At 45.5% G+C, this 18,534-nt stretch overlaps 2 protein-coding genes across 2 annotated transcripts in view; both read right to left on the reverse strand.

Annotated features, from left to right (window-relative positions):
- LOC149460811 (uncharacterized) overlaps positions 1 to 9,258 on the reverse strand; it is an 84,725-nt gene extending 75,467 nt beyond the window's left edge. The window contains exon 1 of the mRNA XM_089679324.1: positions 8,305 to 9,258. Within this exon, the coding sequence (XP_089535450.1) occupies positions 8,305 to 9,145 (841 nt within the window). The 5' untranslated portion in view covers positions 9,146 to 9,258. The remainder of the gene's footprint in view (positions 1 to 8,304) is intronic.
- Positions 9,259 to 11,795: 2,537 nt separating this feature from the next.
- LOC149460815 (gastrula zinc finger protein XlCGF66.1-like) lies at positions 11,796 to 16,178 on the reverse strand. Its single transcript, XM_089679313.1, has 6 exons — positions 16,128 to 16,178; positions 13,467 to 13,573; positions 12,628 to 12,762; positions 12,418 to 12,541; positions 12,204 to 12,301; positions 11,796 to 11,965 (listed from the first exon to the last, which is right to left on the reverse strand). The coding sequence occupies exons 2-6, from the start codon at positions 13,560 to 13,562 to the stop codon at positions 11,906 to 11,908; spliced, it is 513 nt and encodes a 170-aa protein (XP_089535439.1). The 5' UTR covers positions 13,563 to 13,573; positions 16,128 to 16,178; the 3' UTR covers positions 11,796 to 11,905.
- Positions 16,179 to 18,534: the final 2,356 nt, after the last annotated feature.

The following is an 18,534-nucleotide window of genomic DNA, read 5'->3' on the forward strand; positions in this document are numbered from 1 at the left end:
CATCTTCAATCTCTCCCTCTCCTCCGGCACTTTCTCTTCCCCTCTGAAACATGCACACATCACCCCCATACTTAAAAAGCCCTCCCTGGACCCCAATGACCCGAACAACCTCAGACGCATCTCCCTGCTCCCATTTACATCTAAACTCCTCGAGCGCCTAGTCTACGCCCGCCTATGTTCTCACCTCAACGACAACAACCTCCTCGATCCCCTACAGTCCGGCTTCCGTCCCCTACACTCCACCGAAACTGCTTTACTCAAACTCTCCAACGACCTGCTAACCGCCAAAGCTAATGGCCACTATTCAGTGCTCCTACTCCTTGACCTCTCTGCGGCCTTTGACAGTCGACCACCCCCTCCTCCTCAAAAAATTACACTCCCTCGGCCTCAGAGATTCTGCTCTCTCCTGGCTCTCATCCTACCTGTCACAACGCTCTTTCAGCGTTACCTATAATGCCACCACCTCCCCCTCACTCCCCCTCTCTGTTGGGGTCCCTCAAGGCTCTGTCCTCGGGCCCCTTCTCTTCTCCATCTACACCTCCTCCCTTGGCCAACTCATACACTCTCACGGCTTCAACTACCACCTCTATGCTGACGACACACAAATCTATCTCTCAACCCCCCACCTCACCCCCTTGGTCTCCGCCTGAATCACACACCTGTTGAGCGACATATCAGACTGAATGTCGCTCCACTTCCTTAAACTGAACCTCTCCAAAACCGAGTTTCTTGTCTTCCCTCCAACCCGGACACCACCCCCCTTTGACTTCTCCATCATGTCCAACAACGCCACCATCAAACCCGCCCCGCAGGCCAGAGTACTTGGTGTCATTTTGGACTCCAACCTATCCTTCCAGCCCCAAGTCCACTCTTTAACAAACTCGTGCAGACTCCGCCTCCGCAACATCGCCAAAATCTACACGTTCCTAACCCCAGAAACCACTAAACAGCTCATCCACTCCCTCATCATATCACGACTCAACTACTGCAACTCCCTCCTCACTGGCCTGCCTCGCCGCTGGCTATCCCCGCTTCAGTCCATCCTGAATACGGCTGCCAGACTCATTCACCTTTCCAACCGCTCCATCTCCGCCACCCCCCTCTGCCAATCCCTCCACTGGCTTCTGATTGCGCAACGGATCAAATTCAAAATCCTAACACTGACGTACAAAGCTGTCCACCATACTGCCCCGAACTACATCACTGACCTAATATCCAAGTACTGCCCAGCACGCACACTCTGCTCCTCACAAGACCTCCTTCTCTCTAGTTCCCTGGTTTCCTCCTCCCATGCCCGCCTCCAGGACTTCTCCAGGGTGTCACCCATCCTCTGGAACTCCCTGCCCCAACCCATCAGATTATCACCTACTCTCCTCTCCTTTAGGCGCACCCTGAAAACCCATCTCTTCAGGGAAGCCTACCCCGCCCCCTGCTACCTTGCCGACCTCCTCCACTCTTCCTACCACTCCATCCCCCACAGCTATCTCCTCCTGTACCACTATCCCCTCCCTCCTAGATTGTAAGCTCCAAAGAGCAGGGCCCTCGATCCCCTCATGTTTTGCATTGTATTGGTATTGTTCTGTCACATGTTCTGTCCCCCTTTATAATGTACAGCGCTGAGCGAACTATTGGCGCTTTATAAATACTGTATAATAATAATAATAGTTCAATATTAGCATAGAGAATGCATACTCACTTGGGTTGTGCAGGGTGGTCTGATCAGCAGTCTTGGGGGCAGACATAGGGGCTACCAACAGAGGCCCCCAAACTCCAGCCCCACGTAATAACAGAAAGGTGGCCGGGAAGCAAATCTAAGTGCATTAATGGTATACATAAGTCTGTTTGTTCCACCACTCATCAATCTATATATTACATATACACAGCATGTTAAAATGCATTTTGTATATATTACAAATATTTTTCATATATTTTGTAATAAAAACACATTTCAACATAGTGTATGTGTGTGTGTGTATATATATATATATATATATAAATATATGTTTGTGTGTGTATATAGAAATATATATATGTGTGTGTGTGTGTGTGTGTGTGTATATATATGTGTGTGTGTGTGTGTGTGTGTGTGTGTGTGTATGTATATATATATATATATATATATATACATATACAGTTGTGTTCAAAATAAGGTCAGACATCACTAACCGGATCAATCACTGTTTTTGGTAGAAATGATATTTCTACATGGCAAATAATTTCCTAGCAGGTGTAGTAGAGTAATAGAAATCCAACAGACCCAACAGTCATGACATGCATGCTGATGATTCTGTGTCATTGAATCACTCATTGAGGGGCGTGTTCAAAATAATAGCAGTGTGGAGTTCTATTAGTGAGGTCATTCATTCTTTGAAAAACAGGTGGCAATTATTGCCCTTATTTAAGGAAGGAAGGCAGCAAATGTTGTACATGCTGGTTACAGTGCATTTCTCTCTGAAATTCTGAGGAAAATGGGTCATTCCAGACATTGTTCAGAAGAACAGCGTACCTTGATTAAAAAGTTGATTGGAGAGGGGAAAACATATAAAGAAATGCAGAAAATGATCGGCTGCTCAGCTAAAATGATCGCAAATGCTTTAAAATGGCAACCAAAACCTGAAAGACGTGGAAGAAAGCGAAAAACTACCATTGGAATGGATAGAAGAATAGCCAAAATGGCGCGGACTCAGCCAACAATCAGCTCCAGGAAGATGAAAGAAGGTGTGACGTTCCCTGTGAGGACTGTTACAATTAGAAGACGCCTATGTGAAGCCAAGCTATCTGCAAGAAGCCCCCGCAAAGTCCCACTGTTGGAGAAAAGACGTGCTGAAGAGGTTACAATCTGCCAAAGAGCACATTGACTGGCCTAAAGAGAAATGGCCCAACATTTTGTGGACTGATGGAAGTAAGATTGTTCTTTTTGGGTCTAGTGGGCGGAGACAGTTTGTCAGACGACCCCCAAACACTGAATTCAAACCACAGAACACTGTGAAGACAGTGAAGCATGGTGGTGCAAGCATCATGATATGGGGATGTTTCTCATACTACGGTGTTGGGCCTATTTATCGCATACCAGGGATCATGGATCAGTTTGAATACATCAGAATACTTGAAGAGGTCATGCTGCCTTATGCTGAAGAGGAAATGCCCTTGAAATGGGTGTTCCAACAAGACAACCCCAAACACACCAGTAAACGGGCAACATCTTGGTTCCAGACCAACAAGATTGACGATATGGAGAGGCCAGCCCAATCCCCGGATCTTCATCCAATAGAAAACTTGTGGGGTGACATCAAAAATGCCGTTTCTGAGGCCAAACCAAGAAATAGAGAAGAACTGTGGAATGTGGTCCAATCATCCTGGGCTGGAATACCTGATCACAGGGGCCAGAAGTTGGGTGACTCCATGCAACACAGATGTACAGCAGTTCTCAGAAACAGTGCGACTACAACCAAATATTCATGAAGTCATTCAAAGGAAAGCAAAATCTTCAAACATTTCTCAGTTTATATAGTGAATGTTTGAGTTTGTAAAGAAGAATACAAACACTGCGATTTTTTTGAACCGTCTAATATTCACTTTTCTTCAATTATTTTAGAGGAACAACACAAATTTGATGTATTTTTCTTCATGTTTTGATTTGGAATAGAATGTGTTGTGTTCCCAATGCATTTGTGTGGATGGAAATAAAAGCTATTAGAAGGATTTTCAGCTTTATTCACTTTTTTCAACACACTGCTATTATTTTGAACACAACTGTATATATATATAAATATATATATAAAAGTGCAGCGCTAAAAAGTTATCATACATGCTTACATACATAAAATTAGTCCCAGCAAAGGTGACTTGGAGTAAAAGTTCACACTAACCAGATGTGCACATTAAAAGTGCAATGTAGAGATCATGAGGCTCATGGGGTAATCCACTGGAGGAGTCGTTTTCTTCAGGCGGATCATCGTTCTGTTCTCGGTTGTCAAGGAGTCTCTCTTCCTGCCCAGCTCTGCACCACCCGGGGATCCTCTCTGACCAAGAGAACACCATTTCTACTCTGATGATTAGCCCATGAGCCTCATGATCTCTACACTGCACTTTTAATGTGCACATCTGGTTAGTGTGCACTTTTACTCCAAGTCACCTTTGCTGGGACTATTTTTATTCACATTTAATCATTGTGTTTTTTATATATGTATGATAACTTTTTAGCGCTGCACTTTTATATATATTTTCTTGTGAGGATTTTTTGTTGGTTATCCTGTGTGCCTAGCTGCTTTAATTTCTAAACTTATTCCTTTACTTTATATATAAATATACAGTTGTGACCAAAATTATTCAACCCCCAATGCTGTAAAGGGGTTTAGGGACTATAGTGTACATTTGGAATTGTATTCAGAATCAAATCCTACAAGGACGTTGTAACTACCCAAATGCAACTAAAATGACATCAATTGTTTATGTAATACAGTAGTAAATGGTTCTTATGTGGTTTCTTCATTGCCACAATTATTCAACCCCTTAAAGACTACCACTCTGAAGAACAGAGGTTCATACAGGTGCTTTCCATCAGGTATTGAAAACACCTGTGGATGTCACCGAGCAGCAATCAAGCATAATAAGCACCAATTAGGCAGCTTTAAAATGACTGTGATACTCAGCTCCTTCTAGACATTTACTGGTGTGGTTACAAACATGGTGAAGGCAAGAGAATGGTCCAGGAAGACAAGAGAAGAGGTGATTTCTCTTCACAGGAAGGGCAATGGCTATAAGAAGATTGCAAAGATGTTAAACATACCAAGAGACACCTTAGGAAGCATCATTCGCAAATTCAAGGCAAAGGGCACTGTTGAAACGCTACCTGGTCGTGGCAGAAAGAAGATGCTGACTTCGACTGCTGTGCGCTACCTGAAGCGTAGAGTGGAGAGAAGTCCCCGTGTGACTGCTGAGGAACTGAGAAAAGATTTGTCAGATGTGGGTACAGAAGTTTCAGCCCAGACAATAAGACGCACACTGCGTAATGAAGGCCTCCGTGCCAGAACTCCCAGGCGTACCCCCTTGCTGTCTCCAAAGAATAAGAAGAGTCGACTGCAGTATGCCAAAAGCCATGTGGACAAACCACAAAAGTTGTGGGATAGTGTTCTGTGGACTGATGAAACAAAATTAGAACTGTTTGGGCCCATGGATCAACGCTATGTTTGGAGGAGGAAGAACAAGGCCTATGATGAAAAGAACACCTTGCCTACTGTGAAGCATGGTGGAGGGTCAATCATGCTTTGGGGCTGTTTTGCTTCTGCAGGTACAGGGAAGCTTCAGCGTGTGCAAGGTACCATGAATTCTCTTCAGTACCAGGAGATATTGGATGGAAACGTGATGCAGTCCGTCACACACCTGAGGCTTGGGAGACGTTGGACCTTTCAACAGGACAATGATCCCAAGCATACCTCCAAGTCCACTAGAGCATGGTTGCAGAGGAAAGGCTGGAACATTTTGGAGTGGCCATCGCAGTCACCAGACTTAAATCCGATTGAGAACCTCTGGTGGGACTTAAAGAAAGCAGTTGCAGTGCGCAAGCCTAAGAATGTGACTGAACTGGAGGCCTTTGCCCATGAAGAATGGGCGAAGATACCCGTAGATCGCTGCAAGACACTTGTGTCAAGCTATGCTTCACGTTTAAAAGCTGTTATAACTGTAAAAGGATGCTGTACTAAGTACTAAGATTGAATGTCACTTGGGGGTTGAATAAAACTGATAATGCTGTGAGCACAGAAAAGACATTTGTGGTTATTTCATTATAACTGTTATGTTATATTTGTCTGACCTACAAGTGCCTCTTTAATGTAAATGTAAGCAAGATGACTGAATGATCAAAAGCAATGTCAAACTGGCCAAAACACTCAATTTCAGTGGGGGTTGAATAATTTTGGTCACAACTGTATGTGTGTGTGTATATAGAAATATATGTGTGTGTATATATATATGTATACTGTATATGTTCTGCCTTCCCTATACGCGGTGGCCATCATTAGTTTGTCTGGTGCCAATCCTCGCCATGCGCGATAGTGCATTTCCGCAACCGGACAACCGGTCATCCTTCTCCAGATGTTTCTATGCGCATGCACATTTCTATTCACAATTCGTCTCACCGGAAATCCCTTACAACTAGGGGGTGGTGAGTTGGTGCTTCACTGTAAGCACACTGCTCTGGATGGCTTTGCTGTGCACAACCATCCAGACCAGTGTGCCCGAGCCAACAGGGAGGAGGACTGTTAGTAAACAAAGCAGCCCTCCTCCCCATTGGAGATCCTCAGTAATCATCGGGCGCCAGCAGGCAATCACTGGCCGGGACCCCGTGATTGACAACCACAGCTGCAAATGGTGGCACAGGTAGGGTGCACGCCCCTACCTGTAAATGCAAAATCATGTATATATACACATGTGATTTTGAGCACCCTTGACACCCTGTAGCAGTATATCTCTTATAGGGTGGCAGGGAAGTGGTTAATATGTGGTTATTTTTTATCTTTTAGATATACATAGTGAGGCCCCCCTCAAGTATCTCTGGTCCTGAAGAAGCCATGTTACTGGTGAAACTCGTTGACCTACAGGCACTGGAAAAGCACAGTTAATCCACTTTGGGTCCTTTGACACAGGGCAGATCCAAGTAGCGGATCTGCTTGCTCAGTGGGGGATCTCTCTGCTGATCCCCACTGAGCAAGCAGATGACAGGTCTGTGTCAGACACAGAGTAGCTCGCTCTCCTCAACGAGCAATCGGATGAAAACGGACCAGCTGTTTGTTTCCATCCGACCCGATACAATGGACAGAAGGGGAATTGGATCCCCATCCATCCCTTTTATGCAGATCGGATGTCTGTGGCTATAAATGGACACATGTCCGTTTACACCCACCACTCCATAGAGGACAATGGAGGTTCCCATCGGGTCAGCCTGAAAAAGTGGGCAGGTGGACACAATCGGAACATCCCTGTGAAAGAAGCCTATAGAGATACATAACATGAGAAATGACGGCAAGACAGGAGAGATGAGAATACCAACATGTTTCATGCATTAGGCACTAAACCATAGCAAACCCCCCCACACTGCTTTCTCTACATTTAAATATACAAAATCAATTAGCATGTTAACCACTTGCTGACCGCAGATAGCCGAATGATGGCTTCACTGCAGCCGGCCAGTTCTGGGTGGGCATCATATGACGTCCTCCCAGAACGCTCTCTCCTGCGCACCCCTGGGGGTGCACACCCGGCAATCTCCATGATCGCTGTGTCCTACGGACACATCTGATCACGTGTTATGGTAAAGAGCCAATCACAGCGGCCTTTAACCACATGATCAGCCATGTCCAATGACACACTGATCAACAGGAAAAGCAATTTCCAGGTATCAGCTGCACTTTCCTCACGCTGTCACAGCATGAGGAAAATAATGCTGAGAACTGGCAGTTGTCAGAGGAGGGATCTGCACTGATCATCAGTACCCTGATGATCGGGGCCCAGCAGTGCCACCCACCAGTGCTGCCCACAAGTGCCCAGCAGTGCCTGCCACTAGTCAGTGCCCAGCAGTGCCACCCACCAGTGCCCAGCATTGCCACCCACCTGTGCCCATCAGTGCTGCCCACCAGTGCCCATCGGTTCCACCAGTCAGGGCACTGCTGGGCACTGACTGGTGGCACTGCTGGGCACTGACTGGTGGCACTGCTGGGCAACCAGTCAGTGCTGTCAGTCAGTGCCCAGCAGTGGCGCCAGTCAGTGCCCATCATAAGTGCCAGCCCATCTTTGCCACCCATCAGTGCCACCTATCAGTGCAGCCTCATCAACGCACGTCAGTGAAGGAGAAAAATTACCTGTTTGCAAAATTTTATAATAGAAACAAGAAAAACTTTTTTTTTTCACTTTTTTTGCTCTTTTTTTGTTTATAGGGCAAAAATTAAAACACCCAGCAGAGAGAACATACCACCAAAAGAAAGTTCTATTTGTGTGAAAAAAGTGATAAAAAAATTCCTATGGGTACAGTGTTGCATGACCGCGCAATTGTCATTCAAAGTGAAACAGCAGTGAAAGCTGAAAATTGGCCAGGTATATCAGGGTGTGCTTCTTCCCCACATGAGAGCTGGGATGTCCAGCAACATTTATATAAAAGACATTTCCCGCACTCAAGGCACTAATACACCTCCAGGGTTGTGTGGGATCCCTGATGTACAGGAAGACAGGACTTCAGTGAGGAACATTTCCCTCACTCAGGACAGGAAAGTGGCTTCTCCCCCGTGTGAGATCTCTGATGTCTGGAAAGACAGGACTTGTCTGAAAAACATTTCCCGCACTTGGGGCAGGAATATGGCTTCTCCCCCGTGTGAGACCTTTGATGTTTAATGAGGTCTGATTTCTGTAAGCAAAATTTTCCACACTCAGGACAGGAATACCGTTTTTCTCCTGTGTGAGATCTCTGATGTAAGACAAGTTGTGATTTTTGTATAAAACATTTCCCGCACTCAGTACAGGAATATGTCTTCTCCCCAGTGTGCAGTCTCTGATGTACAGAAAAATATGACTTCTGTGAAAAACATTTCCCGCACTCAGAACAGAAATATGGCTTTTCGCCCGTGTGAGATCTCTGATGTCTGACAAGTTGTGGTCTTTCTACAAAACATTTCCCGCATTCAGAACAGGAATATATCTTCTCTCCCGTATGCAATTTCTGATGTCTAGAAAAATGTGACTTCCGCAAAAAACATTTCCCGCACTCAGGACAGGAATACGGCTTCTCTCCTGTGTGACATTTTTTGTGCGCATTAAGACGGCATTTAAAACTGAAGCACTTCCCACACTCAGTACAAGAGAAGCTCTTCCCTGTTGGAAGGCCGGCCCGGTCCCACACAGTCTGAGGTTCCTCAGGATACGAGGAATCCGATGGTCCATCTACACTGGGTGGTGCCGGATGGACATTGGAGGGAGCCGGGTTTTCTCCTGGACTATACTGTGTGATGTCCTCATCTTCTACTTTCCAGTCTGGAGACAAAGTGAGACAATCCTCGGAGGTTTTCCTCATCTCCCGGCCATGGACTAAAATACAAAGACAAAGAGGATTACTAGACAGGAGCTGATTGGTTCCCCCAAACCAGGACTCCGCCCACATCAGGCAGCTTGGTCTCTGAGGAGCTTACAATTCCACCCTCAAGGGAACTAGGAAATGGCTCCTCTGATCTCCTACCAGGTCATTTCTTTATTCATGGACCTTAGTCAGAGAGTGAGGAAACAACCAGAACTGTCTTTTATAGGAGGGACAGTGATGAGGGGATTATAGGATGAGGGTCCCCACCCCCTCTATCACTCATCGCCATCTTCCCAACACAAGAAGTACTGCACTTCCTTATTTACTCCATGATTTAGTCATGAAGAACAGCGGGGCTGAGCCCCACCAGAGGTCAGAGAGTGAGGATGGGGGGAGAACAACCAAGATGAAGACTGGACTGATCCTGAAGACCACCATCATTGGGGTATTGACTCCTCCCTCATTATCACTTTCTGTTTAAGGGTCCAAAGTTGGAGGATGTTATTGCATTATTATCACAATGTACAAGTCTGTGCTCCAATCACATCATCTGATATAAAATGTCCAGCTGGTAAATAGGTGTAACAAAAGAGAATCATATTATGTGTATATATAGCAGTGGGGGGAGGGGGGAGAGCAGAAGTCAGGACTATGTAATGTACAACATAGAGTATATAGTGCAGGGGTCAGGAGTATGTAATGTACAACATAGAGTATATAGTGCAGGGGTCAGGAGTATGTAATGTACAACATAGAGTATATAGTGCAGGGGTCAGGAGTATGTAATGTACAACACAGAGTATATAGTGCAGGGGTCAGGAGTATGTAATGTACAACATAGAGTATATAGTGCAGGGGTCAGGAGTATGTAATGTACAACATAGAGTATATAGTGCAGGGGTCAGGAGTATGTAATGTACAACATAGAGTATATAGTGCAGGGGTCAGGAGTATGTAATGTACAACATAGAGTATATAGTGCAGGGGTCAGGAGTATGTAATGTACAATATAAATTATACAGTGTAAGGGTCAGGACTCATAATATTGGTATTCAGTAATCAGTGGAATATTAAATGTTTCCTGTAGACAAGTTGCAGAGATCCCACACCGCTGCCTCCCATCTCCTGAGACTGCACTCAGTGACTTGGGTCTGAGACTATACAGACATATCCCTCCACCCGGCACAGCCAGCAGACCACAGAGCAAGGAACCCTGGGAGAAATGTTCTGTCAGAGATCCTGCTAGACCCAGACATGGGGTAGAATACCCAAAACACACAACCCAGGCACAATCTTCATAAATCCAGTCTAGATACATAAATTGTGTCTGCAGCACAGAGAAGGAAGATTATCCGAGAGAAATCCAGGAATACAGGACGGGGAACACAGCAACGCAAGCCCATGATGACTAGTTAACTGGGGCTTGGGCGACTTACTCTGAGCAATAAAGACCAGCCTGATACACTTTCACAGCCCGCACTATCTCTGGCCACCAGAGAGACTCTACTCCAAGCCAGCTGGCTGACCACAGACTGGTCTGCTAGGTGACCACACACACACAGATCTCCATCTGGCAGATTTGCCAGTTTACAATCTGCATGCAATCTGCCAACACACAAAGCAATTGCATACAGATTGGCAAGGAACTTAGACCGAGCATATAGACACTAAAATGTAAATGTTTTTAATTTAACATCCCAAAAGTGGGCAGTGCATAAAATATATAAAAAAAAAAAGAATTACAAAAAAGACAAATACAATTGGCTATTCACTATAAAATGAAAAGGGAATAAAAACCAGAAATAAAACTTTTACCAAGATTTATCCTGTAAGTGGAAAAAGTCAAAAGAAAATCCTCGATTCGCCAGTCAAATACAACCGGCTCCATACGAATCACACCGTCCATATCTCAGGGTCCTCAGTTTATTAAAATATGAGCCCTTGGTCAATCAACCTCAGGGGATGTTCCCCTCCCAGCCCACATGACTTTCTGTGTTCTGAAGTGACAAGTCTCAAATGGGCCAAGAATGGTTCTGATCGATGGGTTCGGGGATATGATTTCCAACACCAGCGCGTCAGTCCGATCGCCGCAGTACCAATCATTGTTCAGCTGTCGTAATCAGGCGCCATATAACTATTTTGGGTGTTTCTCTGGGATTCTACAGAGGCTACAAATCCAGTTTTACCTGTATATGGAGCCTAAAATTTTTCCAATCAGAAGAAAGTATTTCCATCTCTCTGCAACTAATATTTTAGCTTTTATGAGAGATGAAATGGATTCCTCTGATCTGTGGATATAACTCAAAGCTGGCAGACATTTTGGAGCCTTCTGACTTTCCCCTACAGGTCCTTGCAGCTGAAATAACTATAGTTCTTCTTTGAGCTTCAGGAAGGTGAGAAATCCATGTCTACATGGAAGGGATCGTTATACTGGCATCTCGGTGTCACTCCTGGCCTAGAAGCTGCTCTGTCCTTTCAGATGCTAATTGGTGAACATATGTCTCTGACTGATTACTGAATACTGTATCTCTAATAACACGGAATGAAACTAGATCTACAATCACATCCTTCTACAGATCACGTCACATCTCAGCTATTGATAAAATGATTCTACTCTTACATTTATGTTACACCAGAGTATTACAGGCTGATATCACCCAGTCCCCGCCCTACTCTGGACCAATCAGTGAGCAGTATGGGTGGAGGAATGGATTTAGTGTTCATGACCCACCTGTGCTGATCTCTGTAGGAGTGTCCTCCTCTATAAATGTCCCCGTTATTCCATCCTCCTCCATAGACTGCTGATCGTCCATCACATACGCCTCTTCTTCTTCGGCATTAACATCAAATTCTATATCGATTGGATCTCCACTCTAACATCAAGAAAATTAGATAGAACATCATCTGTAAAAGAAAAGCTCATAAAAAAAAACACACATCATCTCCACAAGTCCATGCTCTAGGTCAGGGGTCTTCAAACTATGGCCCTCCAGCTGTTGAAGAACTACAAGTCCCATCATGCCTCTGCAAGTCTTGCCTGTGGCTGTCAGAATTTTGCAAGGCCTCATGGGACTTGCAGTTCCTCAACACGTGGAGGGCCATAGTTTGGAGACCCCTGTTCTAGGTGATCTGTCCCACCAACCTTGTAATGAAGAGGGATATTGTGATCTTCTTGTGTGGAATCCCGGGAATACAGAGGACGGGGACATCTCTCTGGTGGGTTCCCATGACTGGATCCATCTGTAGGAAACACACACACTGACTGAATCCATTGTTTCTATGTGTTTATCAGATGATAGGGGATCTAGGTGGATCCTCCGTACTGCTCTCTCCTTTACAATAAAGTCTCCTCTTACCCGGTGATGTGAGGGGCGGCTGATTGTCCATCATGACGTCCTTGTAGAGGTCCTTGTGTCCTTCTAAATACTCCCACTCCTCCATGGAGAAATAGACAGTGACACCCTGACACCTTATAGGAACCTGACACACACAATGATACAGTCACCATCCAGACACATCCCTTGTCTGTTACTGGAGAATGTCCCAGAATTCCCGGCACCGCTCACCTCTCCTGTCAGCAGCTCCATCATCTTCTTGGTGACTTCTAGAATCTTCTGCATGTTGTGTCTCTCAGGGTTTAGGGAGTCACATGGAGGCACTGTGATGGTCATATGATCACCTGACTTCAGAAGAGGAAATCTCTGTATTGTGGAACCAATAGGAATATAATGTTAGAATCCCAGAATCCTCCTCACCTCTCCGGTTAGGTCTGTGTTTTATTTATAGAGATATGAGTGATGTCATGTCACCTCCCAGAATCCTCCTCACCTCTCCGGTCAGGTCTGTGTTTTATTAACAGAGATAAGAGTGACGTCATGTGACCTCCCAGAATCCTCCTCACCTCTCCGGTCAGGTCTGTCTTTTTAATGGAGACAAGAGTGATGGCATGTGACCTCCCAGAATCCTCCTCACCTCTCCGGTCAGGTCTGTGTTTTATTGATAAGAGATATGAGTGATGTCATGTGACCTCCCAGAATCCTCCTCACCTCTCCGGTCAGGTCTGTGTTTTATTGATAGAGATATGAGTGATGTCATGTGACCTCCCGGAATCCTCCTCACCTCTCCGGTCAGGTCTGTCTTTTTAATGGGGACAAGAGTGATGGCATGTGACCTCCCAGAATCCTCCTCACCTCTCCGGTCAGGTCTGTTTTATTAATAGAGATATGAGTGATGTTGTGACCTCCCAGAATCCTCCTCACCTCTCCGGTCAGGTCTATGTTTTATTTATAGAGATATGAGTGATGTCATGTGACCTCCCAGAATCCTCCTCACCTCTCTGGTCAGGTCTGTGTTTTATTAATAGAAATATGAGTTATGTCATGTGACTTTCCAGAATGCTCCTCACCTCTCCAGTCAGCATGCAGATGATCTCCAGGGTGAGGTTTAGTATCTTCTCAGTCATGTGACTCCGGTCCTCCTCCATCCTCATTGGTGCCATCATGTGACGGATAACTTTGGGAAATGAAAGTAAGAATGATTTGGATGGTATTTGTCACACAATAATAGGATGTGGATGTGAGGGGGGGATAGGAGGGTTGCTGGACATTTAAGGAATACTGCCCTGATGGAAACACATTTCATTTGGACTGTTTAGTATTTGCCACATTTTTGCAAACCCAGAACCCTCTTGGTGGCCAGATCTTACCCCTTTCTCTGTTGGGTTTGTTTGGTCTCTGAACTGGTTTTGATGAGTTTTAAATCTGCAGACAAGAAATGATAAATATGATCCTTCCTATGACTTGTTTGCTCTGAGGCAGTGCTGTGAGGTCAATGTCGGCTCATCATAATGTCCAGGAAGGGAAATTGCTGAATTTTGGCTAATCAGGACAATTACCAGAGCCCCAGTTGCAGGTTCCAATCTCTGGCAGCCTGCTGACTGACAGGAGTGATGTGACTGTCACTCTCTGAAGTGAGAGAAGGGATTGGATAGCAGGAGGGTGCTACTGGTGGAGTAGAGAGCTGTGAGGGAGGAGTCTGTTTTCTTCCCTTCAATGGCAGCCCAGTGTGGTGAGGACAGTGGGGGGTGGGGGTGGAGTTTGATCTCTTGGTTGCCAAGTATTCTGTAGTTTTGAGGATATTGTACAGAGTGGCAATGAGTTCCTGGGGCTCCAGACACTGCCAGAGCCTGTTTCATGGGAATTTATTGGACTATACACCCATTAAGCAATGCTGTCCAAACAGACCTCCACAAAGAACAAGTGATCTTCTTTGGTCTATTCTGTGTCCTGCAACATATTTCTTGACCAGTGAGATGAGGAGCTGAAGACTTCTTTAACTTGTTAGCAGGAGTTCTTTAAAAAGTCGGAAAAGTAAGTGCAGGTGTGGTGGGAGGACCATGAGAGACCAAGAGACCCCTATCAGCCTTGAAGCCTAACTACCCCCTCAGAGGCCCCCACAGCCCTTCAGCCCCACTAACCTCTCAGAGTTTTTCAGCCCTTCCTATGATGCCCCCAAAGTCTTTCAGCTACACTTCCTCCTCAGGGGTCCCAGAGCCCTGCAGATGCAGTAAACCCTCAGAGGTTCCCCGAGTCCTTTAGTCCCACTACCTCCTCAGAGACCCCTCAGCTCCTCTACTTTCTTCAGAACCCTCAGTATTTTCCTCCCTCTGACACCAATGATGGGACATAGTCTTCATGGCAGGCTGGGGAATGTTTTCTTCCTCCTGACCAGCAATGTAAGGGGCTCTGTGCTCCATACTCCTGACCCCGGCACTCCATCATTGTGTTGGCTGCATAGTGTAATGATTGCCCATTGGCTGCCTGTGTAGTGTCATCATTGCCCTTTGTAGGCCATGTATGGCTTCTGTTGTTTAGAGTACCATATTACTATAATTTATGAAGAGAATGTTCTGGCTCCATAAATGATGAAAGGTGGTGACCCTGAAGGGGTTACTATACAAATAATAAATGTAGCAGTAAATGGGGGATAGAAGGAGAAGAAGCTCTAATCCACCACCATAGTCCCGGCCACAAATACTCTGGAGATGTAAACAGAGAGGGCACCTCTCATAACCTGGTGACATCTGATGTGTATGGATTGGGAAACAGCAATCTTTGTCCAGGAGGGATATTGGCAGGGGAAGAGGTTCTAAAAAGCGCTCTTACCCCGCCAAGATTCCTTACCCATTTATAGCTCAGAATAACTTAATACATCTTCTATATCATCATATATCACTAAATTCATGCAAAACTATATTTATAATCATCAATAACTGGTAAACCGATATAAAAATACTATAAAAATGTATACAACAGATGAATAAAAAAAACAGCTCAATATCAATATTCAGTCCAGACAGAACAATTGTATTCAGCTGAAAAATCCATTTTGATTACCATCTGGATGTCTTTTTAATAAAATTGCCCCTCCCCCTCCACCCCAGGTTCATAATCTCATCCTCCTGAAATCCAGTCCTTTTTTGCCTCGTATTGTGAGACTCATCATAGTGTCTCTGGAGGGCGCTGATAGTTCCCGTGTAAAATCTTACAGAAATCTTCCCGAATCCCAACCTTTACTTATCATTTCATTCCTCCCACATACAATGTCTGGAACCGGCATTTCATGACACCAATACCTCCCCTCCTGGTACAGACCAGAATTCCCTCATTGGAATATACGGGGTTAATCTGGGTTCCCACACTATATATGTGTGTATCATCACCTGCTGGAGATAAAAGACGTCACAGTGACCGTGGAGGAAGAGGACGGACGTGACCGTGGAGGAAGAGGATGGATGTGACCGTGGGGGAAGAGGACAGACGTGACCGTGGGGGAAGAGGACGGACGTGACCGTGGGGGAAGAGGACGGACGTGACCGTGGGGGAAGAGGACGGACGTGACCGTGGGGGAAGAGGACGGACGTGACCGTGGGGGAAGAGGACGGACGTGACTGTGGGGGAAGAGGACGGGCGTGACTATGGAGGTAGAGGACGGACGTGACTATGGAGGTAGAGGATGGACATGACGGGGGATTACTGGGTGTAAATAGGAAATAACATCTTATTACCTCCTCTGCTGCCACTTCCACCGTCTCCTCTCTACTTCCTCCCCACTCACCTCTCACCCAGAACTTCCTGTTTGTAGATGACATCACTTCCTCTCTTCCATAGTGATTAAAATCTTTCCCAAGTTATAGACCTGTTAGTGGAACTTCTATAGTTGGGAAGATACTGGAGAGTTTAATAAAAGACCACATAGAGGAGTTCTTGCTGGAAACAAATATTGTAAGCCACAGACAGCATGGATTCATGAAAGACAGAAGTCACACAAATCTGATTTCTTTTTATGAGGGGGTGAGCAAAACCTTGGACAGAGGGGTGGCTGTGGACGTGGCATACTTGGACAGAGGGGTGGCTGTGGATGTGGTACACTTGGACAGAGGGGTGGCGGTGGACGTGGTATACTTGGACAGAGGGGTGGTGGTGGATGTGGTATACTTGGACAGAGGGGTGGCTGTGGATGTGGTATACTTGGACAGAGGGGTGGCGGTGGACGTGGTATACTTGGACAGAGGGGTGGTGGTGGATGTGGTATACTTGGACAGAGGGGTGGCTGTGGATGTGATATACTTGGGCAGAGGGGTGGCGGTGGACGTGGTATACTTGGACAGAGGGGTGGCGGTGGACGTGGTATACTTGGACAGAGGGGTGGTGGTGGACGTGGTATATTTGGACAGAGGGGTGGTGGTGGATGTGGTATACTTGGACAGAGGGGTGGTGGTGGATGTGGTATACTTGGACAGAGGGGTGGCTGTGGATGTGATATACTTGGGCAGAGGGGTGGTGGTGGACGTGGTATACTTGGAAAGAGGGGTGGTGGTGAACATTGTATACTTGGACAGAGGGGTGGTGGTGGATGTGGTATACTTGGATTTTGCAAAAGCATTTGACACAGCTCCCACACACGGATAATGTGTAAGGTAAAGTCTATGGGCTGGAAAAATCCGAATGTAAATGGATAGAAAACTGGCTGAAAGATCGTATTCAGAGAGTAGTGGTTAATGGTTCTTCCTCTGAATGGTCTAGGGGTGTCAGTGGTGTACCCCAAGGTTCAGTGTTATTAGTGGGGTACCCCAACGTTCAGTTGGGACCCTTATTTTTAATATATTTATAAACAATATGGGGTGTGAGATTATAAATCCCATGTCAGTGTTTGCAGATGACACCAAGCTGTGTCGGGGAATAACGTCCTTACAGGATGTCTCCAACTTACAAGCCGACCTCAATGCTCTGTGTAATTGGGGGACTATGGGGCCAATGAGGGCTAATGGTGATAAATGTAAGGTTCTGCACTTGGGGGCTAAGAATATGCATGCATCATACATACTAGGGGGGTACAACTGGGGGGGTCAATGGTGGAGAAGGATCTGGGGGGTCAATGATGGAGAAGGATCTGGGGGGGTCAATGGTGGAGAAGGATCTGAGAGTTCTGATAGATCATAAGCTTAATAATGGCAGGAGAAGTATAGACTCCAGAGAGATATCACCCCCCCCCCCCCCGGTACAAATCATTAGTAAGACCTCATCTGGAATATGCAGTTCAGTTTTGGGCTCCAATTCACATAAAGAACATTGGGGAACTGGAGAAAGTACAGAGAAGGACAACCAAACTGATAAGAGGCATGAAGGAGATCAGCTATGAGGAAAGATTAGAGGAACTGAATGTATTCTCTACTGATAAGAGGAGATTAAGGGGGGATATGATCTCCATGTATAATACATAAGGGGGGATATGATCCCCATGTATAATACATAAGGGGGATATGATCTCCATGTATAATACATAAGGGGGATATGATCTCCATGTATAATACATAAGGGGGGATATGATCTCCATGTATAATACATAAGGGGGGGATATGATCTCCATGTATAATACATAAGGGGGATATGATCTCCATGTATAATACATAAGGGGGATATGATCTCCATGTATAATACATAAGGGGGGATATGATCTCCATGTATAATACATAAGGGGGGATGTGATCTCCATGTATAATACATAAGGGGGATATGATCTCCATGTATAATACATAAGGGGGGATATGGTCTCCATGTATAATACATAAGGGAGGGATATGATCTCCATGTATAATACATAAGGGGGGATATGATCTCCATGTATAATACATAAGGGGGGATATGATCTCCATGTATAATACATAAGGGAGGGATATGATCTCCATGTATAATATATCAGTGGGTCATATAGTGAACTCGGTGTAGAGTTACTCACCCTGAGGTCATCACAGAGGACAAGGGGGCGCTTTTTACGTCTGGAGTAAAAGAAATGTAATCTCCAAACACGGAAAGGTTTCTTCACAGTAAGAGCTGCGAGAATGTGGAATAGACTCCCTCAAGAGTTGGTTGTGGCCAGCTCAGTGGATTGCTGTAGGAAAGTCCTGGATTCTT

This window comes from Staurois parvus, unplaced genomic scaffold (genome assembly GCF_062004578.1).
Source record: "Staurois parvus isolate SC_StPar_1 unplaced genomic scaffold, SC_StPar_1.0 ptg000221l, whole genome shotgun sequence".
In the NCBI taxonomy this organism is placed as follows: Eukaryota; Metazoa; Chordata; class Amphibia; order Anura; family Ranidae; genus Staurois; species Staurois parvus.